General features: G+C 45.4%; 1 protein-coding gene across 3 annotated transcripts in view; it reads left to right on the top strand.

The window, feature by feature from the left end:
* TCN2 (transcobalamin 2) overlaps positions 1-25,386 on the top strand; it is a 44,893-nt gene that overhangs the window by 13,055 nt on the left and 6,452 nt on the right. The window contains exons 2-8 of one of the 3 annotated variants that reach the window (XM_036823393.1): positions 39-147; positions 17,915-18,120; positions 18,426-18,633; positions 21,627-21,819; positions 22,559-22,716; positions 23,753-23,914; positions 25,146-25,318. In XM_036823393.1, the coding sequence (XP_036679288.1) occupies positions 18,570-18,633; positions 21,627-21,819; positions 22,559-22,716; positions 23,753-23,914; positions 25,146-25,318 (750 nt within the window). In that variant the 5' untranslated portion in view covers positions 39-147; positions 17,915-18,120; positions 18,426-18,569. Of the gene's footprint in view, positions 1-38; positions 148-17,914; positions 18,121-18,422; positions 18,634-21,626; positions 21,820-22,558; positions 22,717-23,752; positions 23,915-25,145; positions 25,319-25,386 lie in introns of those variants that run through there. The other 2 variants (XM_036823394.1, XM_036823392.1) reach the window with 2 other exon arrangements.

Here is a 25,386-nt window from a genome sequence, read left to right as displayed (position 1 = left end):
AACCTAATATCTTTTTTTTTTTTTTTTTTCTGTTCCAGGACACCACGTTACATTTGTCATGTCTCCTTAGGCTCCTCTTGGCTGTGACAGTTTCTCAGACCTTCCTTATTTGTGATGACCTTGACAGTTTTGAGGAGTCCTGGTCAGGTATTTCGCAGGATGTTTGGAATTTGTTTTTTTACTCATGGTTAAACTGGGGGTTGGAGGGACTTCCCTGGCAGTCCAGTGGGTAAGACTCCACGCTCCCAATACAGGGGGCCCAGGTTGGGTCCCTGTTGGAGAACTAGATCCCACATGCATGCTGCAACTAAGACCCAGCATAGCCAAAATAAATAAATAAAGTAAATAATAAATAAATTTTTTAAAAACTGTGGGTTGGAGGAAGAAGACCACAGAGGGGAAGTGCCATTTTCATCACATCCTATCAAGGTTGTATGCTGTCAACATGATTCGTCATTGTTCACCTTGGCTTTGGTCATTTGGTTGACGAATTGCTTGTTGGGCTTCTCGATTGTAAAGATGCTCTTCCTCCCACCCACTTTCCGTACTGTATGTTTTGGAAGGAAGTCACTCTGCACAGCCCACGCTTAGGGAGTGGGGAGTTATGCTCCCCCTCCTTGAAGGCAGAGTATCTACATACATTATTGGGAATTTTTCTGCATGAGAGATTTGTCTCTTATCCATTTGTCTTAGTCTGTCTGGGCTACTATAACAAAATACCATAGACTTGCTATAACAAAATACCATACCATAAGTAGCTTGCAAACAACAGAAATTTGTTTCTCACAATTCTGGAGGCTGGAAAGTCCACGACCAAGGTGCCAACAGATTGGGGGTCTGGTGAGGGATTGCTTTCTGGTTCATAGACAACCAACTTTTCACTGTGTCTTCACATGGCTGAAGGAGTGAGGGCTCTCTCCGGGGTCTCTCTTTTTTTAAAAAATTTTATTCAAATATGGTTGTTTTACAATGTGTTAGTTTCAGGTGTATTATAAAGTGATTCAGTTATTTTATTTATATAGATATATTTATAGATATATTTATATATATATATTCTTTTTTTAACATTCTCTTCCATTATAGGTTATTACAAGATATTAAGTATAGTTCCCTGTGCTATACAGTAGGTCCTTGTTAGTTATCTACTGGGGTATGTTTTATGAGGAGTCTAATCCCATGCATGATGGCTCCTAATTACCTCCCAAAGACCCCACCTCCAGGAAACATGGCATTGGGGATTAGGTTTCAACACATGAATTTGGGGGGACACAAACATTCAGTGTATATCAGTGTTTATTTATTTGTTGAATCATTTATTTATATCAGTATGTAAGCATGGATATTTATTTTTTACTTTGGATTATAGTCTAATATCACTTTTGTTGCTCAAATTATTCCAGCTTTGGCCACTAGGGGCCCCCCTTCAGTTTGCTCCTGTATCCCTTTGGCATACTCCATCAGTGTGGGTGCACATGTGCATGTGTGTGTACTTCCTTACCTTCTGGCCCTATAAGATGCTCCAGGCTCATCTTGCATATTTCTTGTCCCAGTCCTAGTATCAGTCATATTAGGGGAACGTGGTTCCTTTTATTGGAGAATGGTTATTATAAATCAAAATCTGGGCACTGGGTAATCTTATTGCTACTGTGCTGTCTTTGCTTCTAGACCCTCTCAGCTGACAGCAAAAAATATGTTTGTGTATACTGTTCTGTTGTGTACACACATACCTATAACTATTTCTGGATGTAACCATCTTTGTCTGTATTAAGCTAAACATGAATTCATACCGATGTCTCCACCACTACCGTCGCCACACAGATCATTCTAGCCTCCTCCCCTTGCTTGTCTGTAAACCCCGACTCCAACAGTGAGAAACCTGCCTTCTGTAACCTGCCATCCATTTGCTTAATTGTTCAATTCCAGTATGCATGTCTGCTAGCATCAGAATTATTAACTCTCACCCTCATGATATAGTGCTTATGTGCAGATCTTTTTGCCTTTATTCTACAGACCCCACTCATCATCAAAGTTTCTTAGGTCAGCACCCTTTCCCCCACTCTTTTTTTTTTTTAAATAAATTTATTTATTTATTTATTTGTTTTTGGCTGTGTTGGGTCTTCTTTGCTGTGTGCGGGCTTTTCTCTAGTTGCGGCAAGCGGGGGCTACTCTGTTGCGGTGTGCGGGCTTCTCATTGCGGTGGCTTCTCTTGTTGCAGAGCACGGGCTCTAGGCGCGCGGCCTTCAGTAGTTGTGGCTCGTGGACTCTAGAGCACAGGCTCAGTAGCTGTGGCACACGGGCTTATTTGCTCCACAGCATGTGGGATCTTCCCGGACCAGGGCTCGAACCCGTGTCCCCTGCATTGGCAGGCGGATTCTTAACCACTGTGCCACCGGGGAAGTCCTCCCCCACTCTTTTGGTGAGGTTGCTTCATACATTTGTAACACAATTAGATTGTTTGTCGCATTCTGCATTCTATCCTGGGATCCCCTTGTCTCCTGAATAATTTTTTTTTAATTTGCATGCATTAGGTTCACTCTATTTGCTGTAAAGTTCTATAGGTTTTGACAGATATGTAGCATTATATATCCACCATTATACTCATACAGTTTTGCCATGCTTGCTTCACCTATTCAACCCTCCCTTCCCCTACTCTTTCCCCCCAGCCTCTGGCAACTACTGATCTTCTTACTATTACTATAGTTTTGCCTTTTCCACAATGCTGTGTAGTAGGAATAATTGGAGACCTTTCAGTCTTGCCCCTTTCTTCCCTTGGCAATATGAATGTAAGTTTCACCCTTGTCTTTTTGTGGCTTAATAGCTCATTTCTTTTACTTTTTAATTTTTTTTGGCTGTGCCACTCAGCATGTGGGATCTTAGTTCCCTGACCAGGGGTCAAACCTGCGCGTCCCCTGCATTGGAAGTGTGGAGTCTTAACCACTGGACAGCCAGGGAAGTCCAACAGCTCATTTCTTTTCATTGCTATTTTCAGTCATATAATATTTCATAGTATATATGTGCCAGAATGTGTTTATCCATTCACCTATGGAAAGACACCTTGGTTGCTTCCAGTTTTTGGCAATTATGGATAAAGTTGTTATAAACTCTCACATGCAGATTTTTGTGTGGACATAAGTATTCATATCTGTTGGGTAAACAGCTAGGAGCACGATTGTGGAATCTGATAGTGAAACTATGTTTTGCTTTGTGAGCAACTGCCAACTGTCTTCCAAAGTGGCTGTACCACGTTGCATTCCCACCAGCAGTGAGTGACAGTTCCTGTTGCTCCGCATCCTCGCCAACATTTGGTGATGTCAGTGTTTTGGATTTGAGCTATTCTAATAGGTATATAGTGGTATCATTGTTGTTTTAATTTGCAATTACCTGGTGACATATGAAATGGAGCATCTTTTCATATGCTTATTTGCCATCTATATATCATCTCTGGTGAGATGTCTGTTCAGGTCTTTGGTCTATTTTTAAATTGGGTTATTTGTTTTCTTATTGTTAAGTTTTAAGGGTTCTTTGGATAACCATCTTTTATCAGATATATCATTTGCAAATATTTTCTCCCACACTGTGGCTTGTCTTCTCATTCTCTTGACAGTGTCCTTAGCAGAGCAGAAGTGTTTTGTTTTTTTTTAATGAAGTCCAGCTTAGCAATCATTTCTTTTATAGACCATGCCTTTGATGTTATATCTTAAAAGTCATCACCTCTTCCAGAAGTTTTTTTAGTTTTGTCTCTTACATTTAGGTCCACTTTGAATTAGTTTTTTGTGAAAGGTAAAAGGTATATGCCTAGGATTAATTCTTTTTTTTTGATATATCCGATTGCTCCAGCACCTTTTGTTGAAATTACTGTCCTTTCTCTATTGTCAGTTGCCTTTGCTCCTTTGTCAAAATACCGGTTGACTATTTTTGCGGTAGTCTGTATCTGGGCTCTCTATTCTGTTCTGTTGGTCAGTCTGTTGATTCTTTGACCAATAGTACACCATCTTGATTACTGCAGCTTTATTGTAAATCTGGAAATCAGGTAGTGTCAGTCCTCCAACTTTGTTCTTCTTCAGTGTTTTGTTGGTTATTCTGGTTTTTTTTGCCTTTCCACACGACCTTTAGGATCAATTTGTCAATATACACAAAATACCTTACTCGGATTTTGATTGGAATTATTCAAAACTATAGATCATGTTGGGAAGAATTGACACTTAATAAAATTGAGTCTTCCAATCCATGAACACAGAATGCCTCTCCATTTATTTAGAACTTCTTTGATTTCTTTTTTTTTTTTAATTTTTTTCCAGGGTTCTTCTTTTTTTTTTATTATTAAAGGATAGTTGATTTACAATGTTGTGTTAGTTTCAGGTATACAGCACAGTGATTCAGTTTTATATATATATATATATATATAAAACTGAATATATATATACGCACACACATATATATGTGTGTGTGTGTGTGTATATATATATATATATATTCTTTTTCAAACTCTTTTCCCTTATAGGTTATTACAAAGTATTGAGTATAGTTCCCTGTGCTATACAGTAGTTTCTTGTTGGTTATCTATTTTATATATAATAGTGTGTATCTGTTAATCCCATACTCTTGATTTATCCCTCCCCTTCCTTTGGGATTCTTTGAGGCATAGGTTTGAAGTACATTCTGAAAGAGATATCATTTTTTTCTGCCATGTACCAGGCTGGTTTTTAAAATATTATTTATAATAATAATAATAAAAAATCACTTTTAGTCTTCATTATTATTGAAGGTCTTAACAGTGGGAATGGAAGCGCTCCCAGAAAGGCAGGAGCAACAACAGAGGAAGGTCCCTTGGCCACTGCCTGCTGTGACCGCAGTCAATTGTCCCCTCTGAGCCTCAGTTTCTTCATTAACAAACTGGAGGATAATGGAGCAGTTCTGAGGGCTAATTGAAAAAAATGTATGTCCATTGGCACACAGTGGCCACTCAGTTTTTATATCTTGAGTCAGAATCTGTTTCATGAACACAGATTGCGGGCCAGTTTCTTGACCTACTTGAATCTTCATAAAAACTCTCCCATGTGTGGGTATTGTTATGACCCCTTTAGAGATTAAAAAAAGGAGGCTGAGAAATTAACATGCCCAAGTCCACACAGAAGTAAAGGGCATATTTTGCGTCTGAGCTCAGTTGGTCAGATGCCAAGTGTCCTTCTAGCTCAGCTATTGCTGGCCGCACCGTGCAGCATACGGAATCTTAGTTCCCGCGACCGGGAATCGAACCCTTGCCTCCTGCAGTGGAAGCATGGAGTCCTAACCACTGGACCGCCAGGGAAGTCCCTAGCTCTGCCATTTCTGATCACCAGGACCTGGAGGCATTGCCTCTTCCACTGTTTCCCTGCCGATCCTCTTTCCTCGGCTACCTCCAGCCTTTACACATTCTGTTCCCTCTGCCTGGAACACTCTCCTTTGCTGGAGAAGTGGCCAAAGGAAAGGAAGATGAGCCCTATATTAACTTTGAAACTGGACCCAGACCTCTGCAAGAGTCGCCTGTAAATTCAGAACAGTTCCAAGGATCTGTCTGAGCAGCTCTCCTGGGACCTGCAAGTAGGAATCCAGTGTGTCCCTTCCTGAGGTCCTGTCAAGACCACTAGTCTTTGAGGAGGGAGGGGGAATGCAGGGGAAAGAGGGGAAGGCTGTTGACAGGATTACTCCAATCCTGCCACAGCATCATTTGATGTTTCCCAGCCTTGTGTTGGGGAGAAAGAATTTTCCTCTACCCTTCAAAGGTTCTTTTGGCTGGTCTGATGATCAAATTGACATGAGACAGAGTAACAGGGGAAAATCAAATTTAATTTTGTCAGTACGAGAACCACACATACATGAGAGGTTAAAGTTAGAAGGGTAAAATGAGGTATTTATGCTATACTGAGCTAAGGAATGGGATAGGGACCTGGGGCTTCAACAGGAAGGAGGGCAATTCACAGGAATAAGACGCAAAAGAGCAGACATTTGGTAATTAGATGTTTGCCCTGCCATACAGATGGGTCACTCAGATAAGATTCATCTCTGGTAATAATTCTCATTTAGGGAGAGACTTCCAATTTAAATTCTTCCAGGTAGTTAAGGGAGGGACAGATGTTTCTCTTGAGCCCACAGGGTCTTGATTTCCTTTAGCTCAAAAGAATCCATATGCCATGGCGTGTCTGGGGGAGGCTGGAGCTGAACCTCTTCAGTTGCATGGCTTAAGATGGTCCAACAGTCTTGTGTTACATGCAAGGCTCTTTTCTCTTACTTAGCTGGAATCCAGATCCTTAGAATTTGGAAACTTGCTAAGTGGACACTGACTGTTCCCTGTAACAATCTTTCCTGGATTTTGACAGATAGTTATTGATAAGAGCTGAAAGTGTATGAGCTCGAACCACACACTAGGCACCGTGCTAAGCATTTTATAAGCATTCTCATTTGATCCTCATGAGAAACCTATGAGCACGGTGCCACACGCCCATTTTACAAGAAACAGGCTTAGAAAGGGTGTCTCTTGCCAAAGGTCACAGAGGCAAGACTAGAGTCCAGGTCTGTGGGATGACCCCTTTTTTGGTGTTGCTGTTGAGATTTAATAATTTTTTTTTTTGCCTTATCAAGGACATTTTTTTTTTTTTTAAGGATCACAAATCCTGCTTTCTTTTTTTTTTTTAATTAATTAATTTATTTATTTATTTTTGGCTGTGTTGGGTCTTCGTTTCTGTGCGAGGGCTTTCTCTAGTTGCGGCAAGCGGGGGCCACTCTTCATCGCGGTGCACGGGCCTCTCACTATCGTGGCCTCTCTTGTTGCGGAGCACAGGCTCCAGACGCGCAGGCTCAGTAGTTGTGGCTCACGGGCCTAGTTGCTCCGCAGCATGTGGGATCTTCCCAGACCAGGGCTCGAACCCGTGTCCCCTGGATTAGCAGGCAGATTCTCAACCACTGTGCCACCTGGGAAGCCCAAGGACATTCTTAAGTGAAACCAGCTTTTCCCCACCCCGGAGTGCATGGGGGTAAAGAATACAGTGACTACTAGTACAGTTTGGTGTCACTGCCTTGATTCCTGCTAAGGCACTAGCAGTTTTAGATGCCACTGCTTTACACCATTGCCGCAGACCGGCTGCAGAAAGCTAGAAGTTCCTGGCGGTAAGGGGTAAGGAACTGAAAAGCACCAGTATGGGATCAGAAGGGCCAAGACAACTGATGGTTGCAAGGCAAGTTTATTCAAAGAGCATGAATGTATATATAGGTTTAGTACGGAACGAATATCAGACAATAAATCAGTAAACCTTGTATTTCCACATAATTCTATCGCCACTATCTATGCGCCACTATCTATGCGTCAGCATGCCTTATGGGCCATTCTTTGGAGATACAGACTTCCCCCTCAGGGCAGCACGTCCTTCTTCTGGGGAACAACCAGGGGCTCTTAGATCCAGAGCAGGCACCTGGAACGAAACTGGCCGCAAGCCATTTTCCTTTTTTACGCTCAATACCGCAGCGTCAGGAGTGCATACCAAGAAAGAGACAAGCAGTTCTCTGGAAAGCAGAAAGCTGAATAAGCTTACAGCTTGGGGGCCACCACATTTCCCCCCTTTTTATTATTTTTTAAAGCTTGATAATGTAGTTTTAAGCCATGAACATCCTGACGCAAGACAGCGAGGCGCCCCATTACAAATCTGACAACACAAGGTAATAAACCGATCACCAATAAAAGTAGTACACCAATTGATATCAGGCCCGAGACCCCTCCATGAATCCATTGTATCGGATTTAGCCATTGTAGTTGATCTAATAATCCTTGAATCAAATTCAGGGGTCCATCTTCATCCAGGTGGGCCTCTTGAATAGCTTGTATTTCGGCATTTAACTTTTGAATATCAAGGCTAATGTGTCCATCAGTCCATACACTTAATATATGCATTTTAACTTTTTCCCAATCCCATTGTGAATCATTATATAAATGTTGAGTTACACAAATCCAGGTATATTTGGCATGACAAATCAAACGCATTTTTAATTTTAAAGCCATAACCTGATCCCCTATTCCTATTAGAACATTTTTTAATTCACCTACTTCCGTTTTTAGTTGGATATCAATATGACTTTGTAGGGCTAATGCTACACTAGTATTTTTAGATAACTGGTTAACATAATGAGCCTGGTGAATAGTTTGTGAAAGAGCAATCCCAGCAGTGGCCGCAGTTAACTTAGCAGTTAAAGCTGCTAAGGCTAGGATTGCACATATTAGAACACCAATAAATCTCTTTGGTCGTTTTAATGCTTTAGTCAATTCCAGCCAGGCTTGCATGCCAGTGTTATGATACCATGGTTCAGACAAATTAACAGGTAACATTATATAAGAAGGTTGCTTCATAATCATAACAGATGCAGATCCTTTAACGGGCAAAACACAACTACTAAAGATACAATTAACACAAGTAATATTATAACCTATAGGATTCATAGTGTTTTCTACAATTAAATCTCCAATCAATAAAGCATAAGGAGGAGCGACGCAAGTAATCACCGGTCTATAAGAAAAACATAAGGCAAGTTTCCAGAATTCCCATTGCTTGTAAAAAACAAGGCTGTTATTATTAACGGGGACAGAAGAAACTAGTATGGTGCCATTATCATAATCTAAAGTACACCAGACAGAGGCTTTAGTCCATGTATCATTACAAACAGGAAAATCAGACTGCGGGAATTCAGAAGCCATAAAAGCAGGAAATTGTAGTCCTGTGACAGTCTTTACGACCATAATTTGATGTCCAGCTAATAACGTCCCTTGATTACCCATGGTAGTTTCAATACACAAATAATGTCCAGTGTCTTTAATCCTCAAGCGATATATGCATAGAGAATGATCCAACGAAGTATTAGAAGCAAGCTTAGTTACTCTAGCATTCGTGTGAATGGGAATGTTATCCTTATACCAAAATACAAAGGTGGATAAATCTCCTCGTCTAGAAACAGTCTGTTTGCAAGGAAGACATATTAGATCCCACAGCTTTATAATTTTTACGTAAATGAGTAAAAAATTGAGAATTTACAGTGGTTTGGTAAGAAATAGCATGTTCTAAAGCAACAGCCTTAACACAACCCGAATTGGTACTCATAGGACTTAAACAAACAGGGGGAGTATTAAACCAATTAGAGTAATTAACAGAAGTATTAGTAATAGGCAAATTTCCTAGCACTCTTCCAAAAGTAGAATCATTATAGAAAATTGGAAGGTCAGCTTCAGACCATGTAACAGGTTGTAATAAAGGAGGATCGGGTACATAAGCCCAAAAAGATTTAGCCTCTATAGGTGGGGCTGCCAATACAGCTATCATGGCTAAAAAAAAAGTAAGAGGAGAGTGAGGATGAGCACTCTCCTCCATAATCCTACGTGCTTGAAATACTAAACATTGCAATATTGCAATTGATACCAAGTAATTTGATTTCGATCTCCCCTCGCCTCCCTGACAAGTTGTCTCCTACTCCGTCGCCGCATTCTTCTCGTCCGCCGGGGGAACCGGTTGGGGTGTGCTGTGGTCGATTGCGAGAGACTCAGGCGACGCATTCTTCGAGTCAGGGTGTTTATTGGTGATGGCATGATAATGTCGAACCAAGCGCTCCAGGAGCCACCGAGGAGAGTCTGCCTCCCTAGGGAAAACACAAACATGGCCTCGGCCCCATACTAAAACAGGGTCTGGTCCATGCCAAAGGTTAGTCATGGGATCTTTCCATTTAACAAGCGCTTTTTCAGGAGGGGTTCCAGAAAGACCTGTAAACAATCGTTCATAAGGCGTGTGACTAAATGCATCTAAAGTTAAAAAATTTAAAATAAATAAAGCATGATTAAGCATAATCTGAGGAGATCTATCATATTCCCCCTTTTTTATTTTTTGTAATGTAATTTTTAATTGTTGGTTGGCACGTTCTACAATACCTTGACCCTGAGGATTGTAGGGAATGCCTGTTTTATGTGAAATATGGAAAGTTGCACAAAAATTGGCAAAAGCTTTACTCATATATCCTGGAGCATTATCTGTTTTTAAAGCTTTAGGAATTCCCATAGATGCAAAACAATGAAATAAATGAGCAATTACATATTTAGTAGATTCCCCAGCCAAAGGCGTAGCACATATAAAATTAGAGAAAGTATCAACAGTTACATGAACAAATTGTAATTTACCAAAAGAGGGAATATGAGTAACATCCATTTGCCAAAGATGATGAGGGAGTAAACCCCAAGGATTGACTCCAAATTGTGGAACAGGAAGGTGGGGTAAACATTTAGAGCAGGACTTAACAATGTATCGGGCTGTTTCTCTAGAAATAGAGAATTATTTTTGAAGCATAGCAGCAGATTGATGATGTAAATTATGTGATTGTGTAGCAAGATCCTGAGGTTGAGATAAACTTAAGGCTATAATCTTTGTATTTTCGTCAGCCAATTGATTTCCCAAAGACAATGGGCCAGGGAGACCTGAATGGGCTCGAATATGTAATATGGCTACAGGAAAGTCATGCTGACGAATAATCTTTTGTAGTTGAAAGAAAGTCTGAAACAATTGAGAATCAACAGTATTGCCAATTATAGCGGTTTCTGTGTTACGCAAAATAGTAACCAAATAATGGCTATCCGTATAGAGATTAAAAGAACAATGTGAAAAGGTTTGAAAAGCCAAGGAAATCGCATGTAATTCAACTCGTTGGGCAGAGGTATGATCTGTTTGTTCTTTATGAAGTAAGTCATCAGAAATAACCACAGCGATGCCATTGGCAGAACCATCAGTAAAAACATTTGGGGCACTGAGAATAGGAGTTGAACAGATAGTTTTAGGAAACATAAATAGATGTTGAGTAGCAAAATGAAGGAGCTTATTAGAAGGATAATGATTATCAATAATTCCTGAATATCCAGCAAAAGCAAGAGCCCCAAAATCAGAGACAAATAATAGCCAAGAATATTGATAAGTAGTATAAGGTATAATAATAGAATTTGGTTCATATCCTACCAACTGAATATTTCTTCTACGACCCAATTGAACAAGGGTTGCTATTAACTCATAATAAGGTGTAATGACTTTATTAGGCGTATTTTTCATATGAATCCATTCAAGAATTCCTGTTTCTTGCCATAATAAGGTGGTAGGGGTATGTGACGTAGCACAGATTATTAATAGTATAGGTAAAGAAGGCTCAATTCTAGTTAGCTGAGCAGATTGTATTGCTTTGTTTACAAGCTTGAGTGCTTGTTGAGCTTCAGAAGTTAAAATACGAGGGGAAGAAGGATCAGGACTTCCCTTTAGGATATTAAAAAGAGGCTGTAACTGACCCGTAGTTAATTTTAAAGAAGGTCGCAGCCAATTAATATCTCCTAATAACTTTTGAAAATCATTTAAAGTTTTAAGAACGTCAGTCCGTATCTCTATCTTCTGAGGTGTAATATTATAATTTGTGATATACTTACCAAGATATGAGAAAGGTGGGTTCATCTGTACTTTGTCAGCAGCAATGACTAGTCCTGATCGTGACAAATGACTTTGAAGGGAATTATAAGCCTTAAGTAAAATATGTTTATCAGAATAAGCAAGTAATAAGTCATCCATATAATGAATAAAATATATCTGAGGGAACTGTTTACGAACAGGGGCAATAACTTGAGCTACAAACTGTTGACATAAAGTAGGACTATTAGCCATACCCTGAGGCAGCATTTTCCATTGATAACGTTGCATAGGTTCTATAAAATTTAAAGAGGGTAAGCTAAAAGCAAATCGCAACTTATCAGCCAGAAATAGAGGAATAGTAAAAAAGCAATCCTTAAGATCAATAATAATAATCATATAATTTTTAGGTATGGCTGCAGGAGAAGGCAAACCTGGTTGCAGAGCTCCCATAATTACCATAGTTTGATTAACAGCACGTAAATCTTGCAATAAACGATATTTTCCCGATTTTTTCTTTATAACATAACAAATATAGGAGTATTCCAAGGGCTATTAGACTTTTCTAGTCTGCCCAAAGCAAGCTGTGCATTAATTATATTATGGGCCACCATTAATTTCTCCTTAGAAAGGGGCCATTGGTCCACCCAGACAGGATTATCAGAAATCCAAGTTATAGGGTCAGCATGTGGTGGAGGAGAATCCAAGGCCCCTAGAAAAAACCCAAGCCTGTTTTATCCCGTTTATTATCAGTCTGTAAGGGTAATTTATTTCCCTGTTGATTTTTTCCCAAACCATTCCTAGGATCATACCCTTGATTTAACAACATATTAGTTACAGTAGGGTTGGGACTAAGCAATAGGATTCCCTTTTGTTGTAATATATCTCTTCCCCAAAGGTTAACTGGCAATCCGGGCAATACGTAGGGTTTGAATATTCCTTGATTACCTTCAGCATCCTGCCAATGTAGGTATTGCGAACTTTGTTGTGCAGAATTAGATTGGCCAATACCTTGCAACTGTGTAATGGTTTGGTGCACGGGCCAATTTTTTGGCCAATGTATAAACGAAATAACAGAAACATCAGCACCAGTATCTAATAACCCAGAAAAAGGCCTTCCATTTATTTTTAATACCAATTGTGGTCTTTCCCTACCAATTTGTTGAATCCAATAAACTGCATCAGAGGAACCGAAAGCCCCAGTTCCTCTTTTGTTATGTTGTAAAATTTTTCCTTCTGGTATGTATGGAATTAATAGAAGCTGAGCTATTCGCATACCAGGCGTGATAAGAAAAGATCCTTTTGATGTTTGAACCATAACCTTTAATTCCCCTTCATAATCAGCATCAATCACCCCAGGAATAATAGTTAAGCCTTTCTTAGGCATACTACTTCTTCCAAGGATTATACCAACTGTTCCCTGGGGTAAAGGCCCAAAATTTCCCGTAGGAAGGGCTTGGGGTCCCATATCCGAGGTTAATAAGAATTGGGTGGAGGCACAGAGGTCCAGTCCTGCACTATTTGGCGTGGCCCTTTGAAGGGAGGAGATTCCATTCCCTGAGGAACAAAGGTCTGAGCTGGAGGCGGTGGAGCAGGTTGTGGGGGGATTATTGACATTGCTCCAATTGTTTGATGGGGCCGGAGCAGGAGCAGGCCCGTCTGGAAGTTTCCCGACAAGGGAGTTCCATCTTTATGAGTCACTGATCGACATTCTTTAGCCCAATGCCATCCTCTTTGGCATCGGGGACAAATTGTGGGAGGAGGAGATTTACCTTGAGGCACAGAATTTACGATAGGCATATTAGGAGTATCAACAGTACAATTTTTTGCAAAATGACCTGGCTTCCCACATTTAAAACAGTTTTTACTTTTAGCATTTGGCCCAAATCCTGCCTTAGTTAGGGCTGCAGCTATAGCTGCTCCCTGTAAGTAAGATGATCCAATATCAGAACAAACTCGAATATAATCCTCTAACTTTCCTTTCTTTTTCCATGGACGTATAGCTGCCTGACAAATATTATTAGCATTTTCGAAAGCCAATTGTTTGACGATAATTGCTCCAGAAGGACCATCAGAAATAATTCTATTAACAGCCTGTAATAATCTGTCCACAAAATCAGCATAAGGTTCATCTGCCCCTTGCCTTATTTTAGCAAGGTCTTCAGTCCTAGTGGAGGCAGGTAAATGTTTCCATGCATGTAGAGCTATATGATTGATCTGAGCATAAGCCACAAAAGGGAAAGCTAATTGATCCTGTAATAACTGATGTTGTCCTTCCCCAATCAACATCTCATAATTTACTAGCACATTATGTGCAGTATTTCTTTCAGCTTGTTCAGCAGCCTTTTCATAATATTCTGATTTCCAAAGTAAATAGTCGTCATCAGTGAGACAAGCACGAGCAATAGATTTCCAGTCTGCTGGAGGCAATGCTTCTGTTGCAATAGTATCCAACATAGTAATAGTGAAAGGGGCTATAGGCCCATATTGTGCACAGGCTGCTTTTAAATCTTTCAAAACCTTAAAGGAGAGAGGCTGATATTCCCGATTATTTTGTTGTGGATTTTGAGGATTGGGTCGTTCCACCACCGGACAGCAGAATAAAGGATCCTCCCCTCTATTAAGAGCTCCCCGTACTGCTTGTTGTAAAGGACTAAGCTTAGGAGGGATAGGGACAGAGACATGTAATTGCTGTAACCGTGGAAGAATATTTTCATCAGGATATTTTTCAGCCTCATATTTGGCTTCTTCATCCGCTAGATCAAAAGAAAAGTCATCATCATCAAGTGAATTAACACTCTTTATCCTCGGTGGCAATGGAGGAGCAGTAGCTACTGCAGCAATATGTTCTACAGATTTAGCTGTTAATTTTGGAACTGAATCATAAATTGGATTAAAACAATCTCTTATTAAATTCCACAAGCTGAAAATGGAAACTGAAACAGAAGATGGTCCATGTGCTTCATGATATTTAGATAACTCATCTCCTACACGAGTCCAAATTGCTAAGTCCACTGATCCTCCTTCAGGGAACCAAGGACAAGCATCATATACTAATTGCAAAAATTCCAGAAGTTGTGAGGTAGTTACCTTAATTCCACGGGCTTTTAACATTGAAAGCAAAACCTGAGCAAATAAATCACGCTCCGTAGAGCCCTTTTGTCCCATATTATTTTACTTCTGACTCTTTCTCGAGTTACCGTCTTAAAAACGAAATTATTGGGGCTGCCCTGGTGGCGCAGTGGTTGAGAATCTGCCTGCTAATGCAGGGGACACAGGTTCGGGCCCTGGTCTGGGAAGATCCCACGTGCCGCGGAGCAACTGGGCCCGTGAGCCACAACTGCTGAGCCTGCGCGTCTGGAGCCTGTGCTCCGCAACGGGAGAGGCCGCGGTGGTGAGAGGCCCGCACACCGCGATGAAGAGAGGCCCCCGCTTGCCGCAACTGGGGAAAGCCCTCGCACAGAAACGAAGACCCAACACGGCCAAAAATAAATAAATTAATTAATTTAAAAAAAAAAACAAACGAAATTATTTCTTGTGGCCACACTATCTCACTCGAGAGTTCTACTTACCTGAAATCTTCCGAAATGCCTCACGCACTCAGGTCCCTGTTCGGGTGCCACTTGCCGCAGACCGGCTGCAGAAAGCTAGAAGTTCCTGGCGGTGAGGGGTAAGGAACTGAAAAGCACCAGTATGGGATCAGAAGGGCCAAGACAACTGATGGTTGCAAGGCAAGTTTATTCAAAGAGCATGAATGTATATATAGGTTTAGTACGGAACGAATATCAGACAATAAATCAGTAAACCTTGTATTTCCACATAATTCTATCGCCACTATCTATGCGCCACTATCTATGCGTCAGCATGCCTTATGGGCCATTCTTTGGAGATACAGACTTCCCCCTCAGGGCAGCACGTCCTTCTTCTGGGGAACAACCAGGGGCTCTTAGATCCAGAGCAGGCACCTGGAACGAAACTGGCCGCAAGCCATTTTCCTTTTTTACGCTCAATACCGCAGCGTCAGGAGTGCATACCAAGAAAGAGACAAGCAGTTCTCTGGAAAGCAGAAAGCTGAATAAGCTTACAGCTTGGGGGCCACCACACACCATGAGTGCAAATACCCAAAAAGCGAACAAGGCAGATAATGTCTTAGTATTTTCTAAAGTAATTTTGAACTCACAGACCCCCTAAAAGGGTCTTGGAGGCCTCCAGGGATCCACAGACCACACTTTGAGAACAATCCTCTGGGTTATGGGACTATCAGGGATTTTCTGGTTTTTCTTTCCCTCTTCTTCCTCTACCTCCTTCTTCTCCCTTAACATGTTTTCTAATTTTTCATGCAATCCACATGTCTTACTTATATAATTTTTAAAATTTAAGATTAATTATGAACATCTTTCTACGTTAGATGGGCTCTAAGATTTTAATATATTTACATTTTTAATTAAGAAAATAAAAAAAAGAAAATGGATATTCCATATGTAACGATACAGCCATGTATTTATTATATTCATTCTTCTCATGCCACCTTCACACATACAATTTTTTTTCACTTCACCTTTCTTTTTTTTTTTTTAAATTGAAGTATGGTTGACGTACAATGTTATATAAGTTTCAGGTGTACAACATAGGGGTTCAAAATTTTTCAAGGTTATACTCCATTTATAGTTCTTATAAAATATTGGCTGTATTCCCCGTGTTGTACCATATATCCTTGTTCATGCATAAAATTTAATTTTTTTCCTATTGGATTCTTTCTTAGGCTGTATCCTAGTCCAGTCATCCTGAGACCACCAAGAACAAATCTTTAGTCTGACAGTCAGCTCAGTTGATCCACTGCAATGAGGGGGAGGAACTGAGGGGGTCTGACTACACAGAGGGCAAGGCGATTACAGGATTTGGGTGAAGAATGGGGTTAGGTTAGGTGAAATGTAAACCAAGCAGTGCTTTTTTTTTTTTTTTTTTTTTGGCCATGCTACGTAGCATGTGGGATCTTAGTTCCCTGACCAGGGATCGAACCTGTGCCCCCTGCAGTGGAAATGTGGAGTCTTAACCACTGGACTGCCAGGGAAGTCCCAACCAAGCAGTATTTTGATAGGCTCAACACAGCACAGGGCTGCGTGAGAAGTGTCAGCTTCAGGTTTGGACAGCAAAGTATCCTGTGTAAGTGGAAACTACAAAGTTGAGACAGGCGTGGAACGTTGAGTCCAGGAATTCCATACTGGGGCAACTTCTCTGTGTCAAAGTGACTTGGCGCCTCCGGGGTTGTTTCTTTCTTACTAACATAATTTCAGACAGCAAATTCCTGATAGTTTGTGATTGTAGGGGAAAAAAAGAAATCCCGGTAAAAAAGTACAAGTAATAGTCACTCACACAGCATGGTTATCGGGACACTTTACAGTTGTAACGTGACCTTGGGAGAAATAATGTTTCCTGTTTACATTGCAGCTGGCTTTGTCCGTGCCTGTCTGGACAGGCAAACTTTTACCTGCTCATTCCAAGCTAATAGACCCCCAAACAGAAGTTCTGAACCAAATAATTTAGTCGTTTTTCTTTTTCACTTCCCCTGACCGCATTACCTAAAACAGTCCAGTTCCACCCCCAATCAGTCACTTTGTTTCTAATAGCTATGGAAATGCACCTCGTCCCCACTGGTCACTGCGGTACCTTCGAGTCCTCAGGGATCAGAGGTGACTCTCCCAAGGAAGCTGCTTCTCACCAGAGGCTGCTGTCCTGGAGGTGGCAGGAAACAGAATCATTGCCACCCGCCACAGGCAGAGGGTTGGGGAGCGGGGCAGTCCCATCTCAAACCAAGGCAGCTCCATTGCACACAAATTTCCAAGGCCCCCGTGGAAGTCTGAACCCAAGAATCTGCAGAAGATGGGCCTCTAGCTGGCATCCCTCCTTCCCTGGAACTTCACCTTGATGGGCCATGCCCAGCCTCCTTGCACTAGACAATCTAATTTTATATTTATAAGGTACTTCCGTAAACAGATGCACGTCTCTGTATTTACTTATGTCTGTATTTATTTGCTTGTGATAAGTCAGGCACAAAACCAGATTATCTTGAAAGAATGAACCGTGGCAATTTGCCATAAAATGATTGCAATAAAAATTTTATTTAGAAGTGATTAGAGATGTTTTAAGGTCATAACATCTTCACAAGTTGAGCTGGAAGGGAGCTTAATTAGAATGATCTTCTCCAACCCTTTCAGCTCACACAGGAGAAACTCTTTCAAACTCAGAGAAGTTAAGTCACCTGGCCAAGGTAACACAGCACCTCCAGAGCTAACTCTTGGACATAGATTCTCCTGTGGGGCTAGGCAGGTGGGGAATCCTTTGTTCTCTCTCTTCCTTGAAGAGATTTTTTTTTTAGGTTACTTTCCTAGTACTGACAAGTGGCCCTGCTAACTGTGGCTTTGTGTCTCAGATGATTAAGTCTTGTTCGTTAAATGGATTTGTTTTGTCTCCAGGAGGCTCCCAGCTTTCTGGTTGGCTGAGAAAACTGGCCTGTCTGGTCCGGTTCAGCTGCACTCCACACACCCCCACCCCCACCCCACCGCCGCGCACGGGCCGGCAGAGAACAGCTGACTCCAGCCGCTGCTCATGTGACCGTCGCAGCTCCCAGTCCCAGGCCAGGGTGGACACTTTCAGGGGCTCCTTCTGGGAGGGATACCAGGTAGGCACCCCAGCCCTGCCCGTCCACCGCTGGAACAGCCAAGGGGATACAGGACAGGAGTGGTCGGACAGACTTGGGCAGATCAGAAGTCAGACCCCCTGCGCTGGTCCAGGGCTCTTCGGGCAGCGGGGACAGAATGTGGTTGGCCTCGCAATGTCGCACACCACCCCTGCTTGCCCTCCCCCTCCCCCTGTCCCCGACCGCCAGGAAGGCCTGCTCTGCCCTGCCCTTCCTTCCTTTGTTCTTTGGCCTTCCTTTCCCCTCAGCTACAGACCTTTCCCCCTTTCTCTCTGCTGACTTAGCAGCGTGCCGCCGGGCGTGGAAGGATTAATCAGTGACAGGAAGCTGCCTCTTTCGGAGCAGTGACTGCTGTGGTCAGGAGAGCCTCCGCCAGGCCAGCCCTAGGAATCTGTCCTGCTCCCCGCCTGCTGCTTACCCCTGCTCCTGCCATGGGGTGCCTTGGGGCCCTCCTCTTCCTGCTTGGGGGCCTGGGAGCTCTTGCCCAGACCTGCGGTGAGTACCTGGATCTACTCCGTGCCTCTTGCCTGCTGGGTCCTTAGGAGAGAGGACCATCTTGTCCAAGCCCCTCATTATATAGCTGGAGAAACAGGCTCAGATGTGTGTGTGTGGCGGGAATGACTTAGCTGCCCCTCTGGGCTCCCACAGCAGTTTGGACTTAGCTGGACCTCAGCGTTGTAGCACATTGTATTGAGATGAATTGTATGTCTGACTCGCCGCCAGACAAGATCACTTCCATCAATTCAGTCATTTGTTCATTTACTCATTCAATACACACTGATTGAGCCTTCTCTGTGCCAGGCACCATGTTAGGCTTTGGGGAAAGAACAAAGAGCAAGACAGGTCCCCCCGCCTCCCTCCTAGAGCTTCCGTTCTAGTGAAGGGGATGGCAGTCAAGAGACAAGTCAGTGCTGTGTCGGGGGCTGTGATGAGTGCCAAAGGAAGCCCAAGGCCTGGAGGGGGTGGGGAATGCCAATTCAGGGAGAAGGGGTGGGAAGGATTTCCAAGGACCAGGGGGTGATGCAGGAACTGAGACCCGAAAGAGGAAAAGGAGCTGGCAAGGAAAGGAGTGAGGGGTGGGCACCCCGGCAGAGGGAAAGCGAGCGTGTGGAGACCCTGGCGGGTCAGGGTGGTGGCAAGACATTTGCTTTACATTCCATACAGGGGCCTGCCTGCTCTGGTGTCCCCGGAGTATCTCGGGAACTCTTGGGACCTGTCTGGGAGTTGGAGCGCACAAGCTCAGGGCTGCTCGTGCCCCGGAGCCCCATGGGAAGCAGAGGCAGGAAGGGAAGGTGGGCCGCCCGCCTCTCTTCATTCCTCCTCGTCCTCTGCCCACAGCGTTTCACTCTGCCTACACCAGCAGGGTCTCCTGTGACCCTTGGAGAAACCGAGAGGCAGGTTCAGTCGTGTGCAGGTGACACATGAAGCAGTCAAGGGTTGAAGGAGCCAGGTGACCTGCCCAAGGCGCCCCAGCTTTCCAGGGCTTTGCTGGACTCAGTTCTCAGAACTCCAGGTCACGGTCTTCCCTGGGCACCAGGAGCCTCCTGCCCGGCTTGTTCCACAAGTGCCACCAGACCCCTCAGCCCTTGGCTCTTGGTTCCTGTCCAGGCAGTCCCCAGGGGAGACCCGGCACCCTCAGTGGGTGTGAAGCTTTCAGCAGTTGGTCCATAGGCTTGACCCTGGACTGGGTTCGGGGGTGCAGCCCACTGCTGCTGGGCCATTTAGTCACCCCCAGTCTCATTCACTCATTGTAAAATGGGCTAAGAATGCTCCCCTGCCTTCCTCCTTGGTGTGATGCAAGGATCCCACCACCTGCTTTACCAGGTTCAAGCCCTGTGTGGCTGTGAAACTGACACAGATCTGCACTAGTGCCCATGCAGGGTGGGCTCCCGTCCTTCCCCTTGTCAAAGCCAGTCCTCAGCTGGCGGAGCTGGGCAGCCCTGTGAGCTGGAGGCCCTGAGGGGAGGGAGCTCGCCCAGGCTCACTTTTATTACCCCGGGTGAATCTTAGCGGCTCCTTCCTGCTAAGGAGGCTGAACTGTGTTTACCCACCTCTCTTTACAGCACCAGCTCCTCTTCCTATCACGCTAATCCCAGAGCTGACTCACTCGCTGGAGGTCAGAGCCCAGGGTGGGGGCAGGGCTCCCTCTCCAGTTTGAAGAAAAGGGAGAGGAAAAGAGAACTGTGGAGGGAGAGATAAGGAGAGAGACAGGCTGAGAGATGGAGAGAATGAAATAGATCCAGAGAGAGAGAGAGAGGGAAATTCCTACAGAAATGGGGGCGGACACACAGAAAAGCACTGAGAAAGAGAAAGGAAAAGAGAAACAGCCCCCTCCCCAGTTCCTTTGCTCCGTCCCCTGGGAGGGGCGGCCTGCCCAGCAGCTGGAGCCCCACAGCAACTGGGAGGCATTAAATGGGGAAAAGTCTAAAGTGGCTCCAAGGCCACCTACTCGCTCAGGTTCCCTCCCTGAGGGAGGAAAGTGCCAGTCAGCTGGAGCTGGGAAACACCCCTAAGGCTTCTGCTTCCCTCGTGGGTAAATCCCGAAGCACACAGATAAATGGTCGCAAAGGATGATGGCTTTCTAACAATTCACCTCACAATCTCAGGTCCTTTTCACCTAAACTGAGGGGGCAGGAACAGCGTTATTCTGAGATCTGCCCAGAGGAAGTTCACCAGGCAGCCCCAGTTAGCCAGTGGGCAGGCTGCAGTGTTTTTGTTTTTGTTTTTTTTTTAATTGGAATATAGTTGATTTACAATGTTGTGTTAGTTTCAGGTATACAGCAAAGTGAATCAGTTATACATATATATCCACTTTTTTTGAAGATTCTTTCCCCATATAGGTCATTACAGAGTATTGAGTAGAGTTCCCTGTGCTATACAATAGGTCCTTATTACTTATCTATTCTAGATACAGTAGTGTGTATATGTCAATCCCAGTCTCCTCTAATTTATCCGTCCCCCTTCACCCCTGGTAACCATAGGTTTGTTTTCTACATCTGTGACTCTATTTCTGTTTTAAAACTGGGTATGTAACTTGTTCCCAGTGTGGGTTGAAGTTTTTGTAAATGGGTGGAACACGCCCACAACTTTGGACTTCTGTTTCCTCTTTTGTGCAATGCAATGATGACAGTACCTACGTCACAGGGCTGGCCTGAGGACCGAGGGAGGTGGGGCGCAGTGCCTGGGGCACCCCACGCCGCTCGGCATCCAGTGTCTCTGTCACTCCTGATGGGCAGAGTGGCTGCCTGGCACCCGCGTCCTCTGCCCTGGGCCCACCACCTCTCCCTGGCCCACTCCAGCCGCTCTTTCAGGATACCGGCTTTTCCCCTGTTACCGCTGCCTCTCGTTACAGTCGGACTCCCGCATACGAGTAGGGTGTGTGTCAGGTGACAGTAAGGTGGGGATGTTTATTCCCTGGAGAAGACCCTGGTAAGGTGTCGCTGGTGGCCTGGCCCTGCGACCTCACTTGGCCTGTTCTCTTTCCTAAGAAATAACAGAGGTGGACAGCACGCTGGTGGAGAGGCTGGGCCAGCGCCTCTTGCCCTGGATGGACCGGCTCTCCCCGGAGCAGCTGAACCCCAGTATCTACGTGGGCCTGCGCCTCTCCAGCCTGCAGGCTGGGGCCAAGGAGGCCCACTACCTGCACAGCCTCAAGCTCAGCTACCAGCAGAGCCTCCTGAGGTCTGGCCACGCTCTCTCTCCTCTTTTCCCCATGGCGTGCTCCACATCCTAAGAGACATGAGATCTGCGTTCCGGTTTGGGCCTATCACTGCTTTCTTGGGAGACCTTAGGGCAAGTTTCATCTCCTCTGGGCCTTTCTCCATCTGTGGAATGGGGTTGGTCTGACTAGATTGGAGATGCCAATCCGGGGCCCTTGGGCGGCTACTGTACCCTCCGGTACCTGAGGCAGACATTACTAATCCATGGCTGCACTCTTTCATACTGAGCCCAGCAGCAGTATCGGACTATCCGTGCTCCCTTTCCAGGGGGCATTAAGAGGAAGCCTGTTCTGAGGTCCAGCACCGGAGTCTGAATGAGAGGTGAAGGGTCAGGACCACCATGGAGCATCTCCTGCTTGGACTCCCTCTTGAGAAGTGGATGCAGGGCAGGGAGAGGAAAGAAAGGGGAGAGTGTATGGGTGAAGTGTGACCAAAATGGTGGGGAAAACAGGTCATTTGGATGCAAGAGCCCTCAGAGTTTGTCCTTGAGTTTAATTTCTCATCTTTATGAAATAAGCGTGACATACACAACTTACATAACTGACTACATCTGCTTTTGGCAGGTCTTGGAAACGTTCCAACTGCTAGGATTTTTTTCCGCTTCATAGTGGTGGTGGTGGGGCACCCCAAGCCAGGCTTACCAGGGTGGCACTTTCTTACTGAAGTGTTGTTAACTGGCGTTGTCCTATGTCTGCCTCCAGCAATGACAACAGTGACTCCGAGGCCAAGCCCTCCATGGGCCAGCTGGCCCTCTACCTGCTTGCTCTCCGGGCCAACTGCGAGTTTGTCGGAGGCCGCAAGGGGGGCAGGCTGGTCTCACAGCTGAAGCGGTTCCTGGAGGACGAGAAGGGGGCCATTGGTGAGGAGGCGAGGTCTGCTGGGGCGGGGGAGGGCGCATCAGACAACATTGTCTGGTGAAACGTCTACATCAGAACTTTGAGTTTTCTCCCCAGGCCTCTTTCCTGCCCTCCATTCTGCCTGTCTCCATATCTGCTAGAGGCTTGGGCCTGCCCCGGTAGCCATTCTTGATCAAGCCTTTCCTGCATCCCACATACACTCTGTTGACAAGCCCTGCTGCTCACCCACCAAGACTGGCCTGATTACCCACCTCTGGGACAGCTGCACACACTGTGCAGTACTAAGGAGTACTACTCACTCCTTACCTCTCTCTGCTAACTTTCCTGCCTCCTACCTCAATCTGGCACACACAGAGCGAGTCTTTAAATATAAATCTGATCTTGTTAGTGCTGCTTAAATCCTCCAGCAGCTGCTCCCTGCTGTGTTCACAGCCCTCAGGCCCAGCCTGTCTGCCCTTTTCTCCTCTCCAGGCCCTGCCCACCCACCCTCTGGCTCACCCACTCACCTGCCCCTCCATGGGCTCCGGCCACCCTGGCCTTCTCTCAGCTCACAAACCAGCGTCTTGACATATGTTCCCTCTATCTGGAAGGTTTCCTTCCCCTTCTAGCTCACTCCTACTCCACCTTTACCTCTCCCCCGCCCTTTCTCCCCAGCATCCCTGCCTCAGAGAATCCTTCCCCGACTCCCCAGCTACTCAAAGACCTCTGTTATTTGGCCACATGGACCTCGGTCCACAGTTCAGTTATAATCACAGTCTCGTGAGCGTGGGTTGTGTTATTTCCGGAGGGCCTGGCTGCACTGTGCCTGGCCTGTCATCACTGTTCATACCTCCAAGCATAGCGCCTGACACTTAGTGGGGTTTCAGCAAGTATGAGTCAAGGGAATGAAGGAAAGAAGGATCCCACGACCCAAAGGAGGGTGTCGGGAAGTGCAGGCAATGGGTCCAGTGCTGGCGGTGCTGGTTGCTGGGAGGGGGCAGAGAAGTCACCCCTCAAGCCCAGCATGACAGCCCCACCCTGTGGTTTTCTCCCTCCCAGGGCATAATCACCAGGGCCACCCTCACACCAGCTACTACCAGTACGGCCTGGGCATCCTGGCCCTGTGTGTCCACCAGAAGCGGGTCCACGACAGCGTGGTGGGCAAGCTCCTGTATGCTGTGGAATACGAACAGCATCTCCAGCAGGACCACTTCCCTGTGGGTGAGTGGGCCAGACCCTGAAGGCCAGGCTGGCACTCCTCCAGCCCCCTGCCCCAAATGAAGGCCTCCACCCCTAGTCCCATGCTCACCTTTCCTTGGGACCCCTCCTATCGAGTCCACTAGGAGCACAATGGTGAGGGTTCGTTGTGGTGCAGGGGCTGTGAGCCAGCGCTGGGGCTGGACTGGCTTCCTGACCCCATCCTCCATCGCATACTTACTGTAGGTCACCCTGGACAGATCAGCTGGCCTTTCTGGCTCAGCTTCTCTGGTAAAATAACCCCCCAGCAGCATCTCAATAAAAGATGCCTTATATGTAAAGGGCATAGCATGGTACCCAGCATGGAGAAAGTTCTGGATACACAGCTATGATGTTCTCATCAAATGAGCTGAGAGGCCTGAGGCCTGGATTCTGGATCTGCTTCCTCACTGTGTGACCTTGGGTTTCCAGTGCCCTTTCCTGTCATCATGATTGCAAGGTCTCTTCTAGGCCTGGCTGTGTTCTGTGAGTGTGTGTGCCTCACATAGGGCGGGATAGGATGGAGTAGGTTGGAGTTGGGGAGGGTAGGTACCCAGAGAGAAGAAGGCAGCAGGGCCCCTGCCAGCAGAGAGCTTGTTCTGCCTCAGAGGCTTATAGAAAACCCACCGTGGACACATTAAATCACCCCGGGGTGGGGAGCTTAAAACCCCCCAGGGCCCAAGCAGCTCCCTGGACCTAATAAACCAGACCACCTGCGGGTGGACCCAGGCACCTGCTCCTTTAAAAGTCTCCTGGTGAGGAATTCCCTGGCGGTCCAGTGGTTGGGACTCCGCGCTTTCACTGCCGAGGGCCCAGGTTCGAGCCCTGGTTGGAGAACTAAGATCCCACAAGCTGTGCAGCACGGCCAGAAAAAAAAGAAAAAAAAAAAAGAAAAATCAAACAAACTCCCCTGGTGATTCTAAAGTGCAGGCAGGTTTGGGAACAAGTGTGTAGGCTAAAGTCCTCTTGGCCCTCCCTCCTCCAGTCTCTCTCCCCAACCTCTAACCCCCAGGCAGCAGACAGGGATACGGTGACCACCCATCCCAGTTTGCCATCCTGGAAACTGGGCAGACTGGGCTGTTGGTCCCCCTAGCTGGTGGAAACTTTCTGAAATGCTGCTCTGACCATATTGTCCCCCTACCTCCAGCCCTCCTGTGGCTGCCCGTTGCCCCAAGGTCCTGCCCGGGCTGACCCCACTTGGCTCTGTCCCTTGCAGACACACTGGCCATGGCGGGCTTGGCCTTCTCCTGTCTGGAGCTATCCAACCTCAACCCCAATCAGAGAAACCGGATCACTGTGGCCCTCGGGAGAGTGCAAGAGAAGATCCTGAAGGCCCAGACCCCAGAGGGCCACTTTGGGAATGTCTACAGCACCCCTCTGGCACTGCAGGTGGGAAGGAGACTCTGGGCTGGGCTCCACCCTGGTGGCTGGTGGGAGGTGGACCGGTGGGGTGCTGG

This window comes from Balaenoptera musculus, chromosome 14 (assembly GCF_009873245.2).
Source record: "Balaenoptera musculus isolate JJ_BM4_2016_0621 chromosome 14, mBalMus1.pri.v3, whole genome shotgun sequence".
NCBI classification, from domain to species: Eukaryota; Metazoa; Chordata; class Mammalia; order Artiodactyla; family Balaenopteridae; genus Balaenoptera; species Balaenoptera musculus.
The sequence above is the reverse complement of the archived record's forward strand: the minus strand, read 5'-3'. Positions and strand labels throughout refer to the sequence as shown.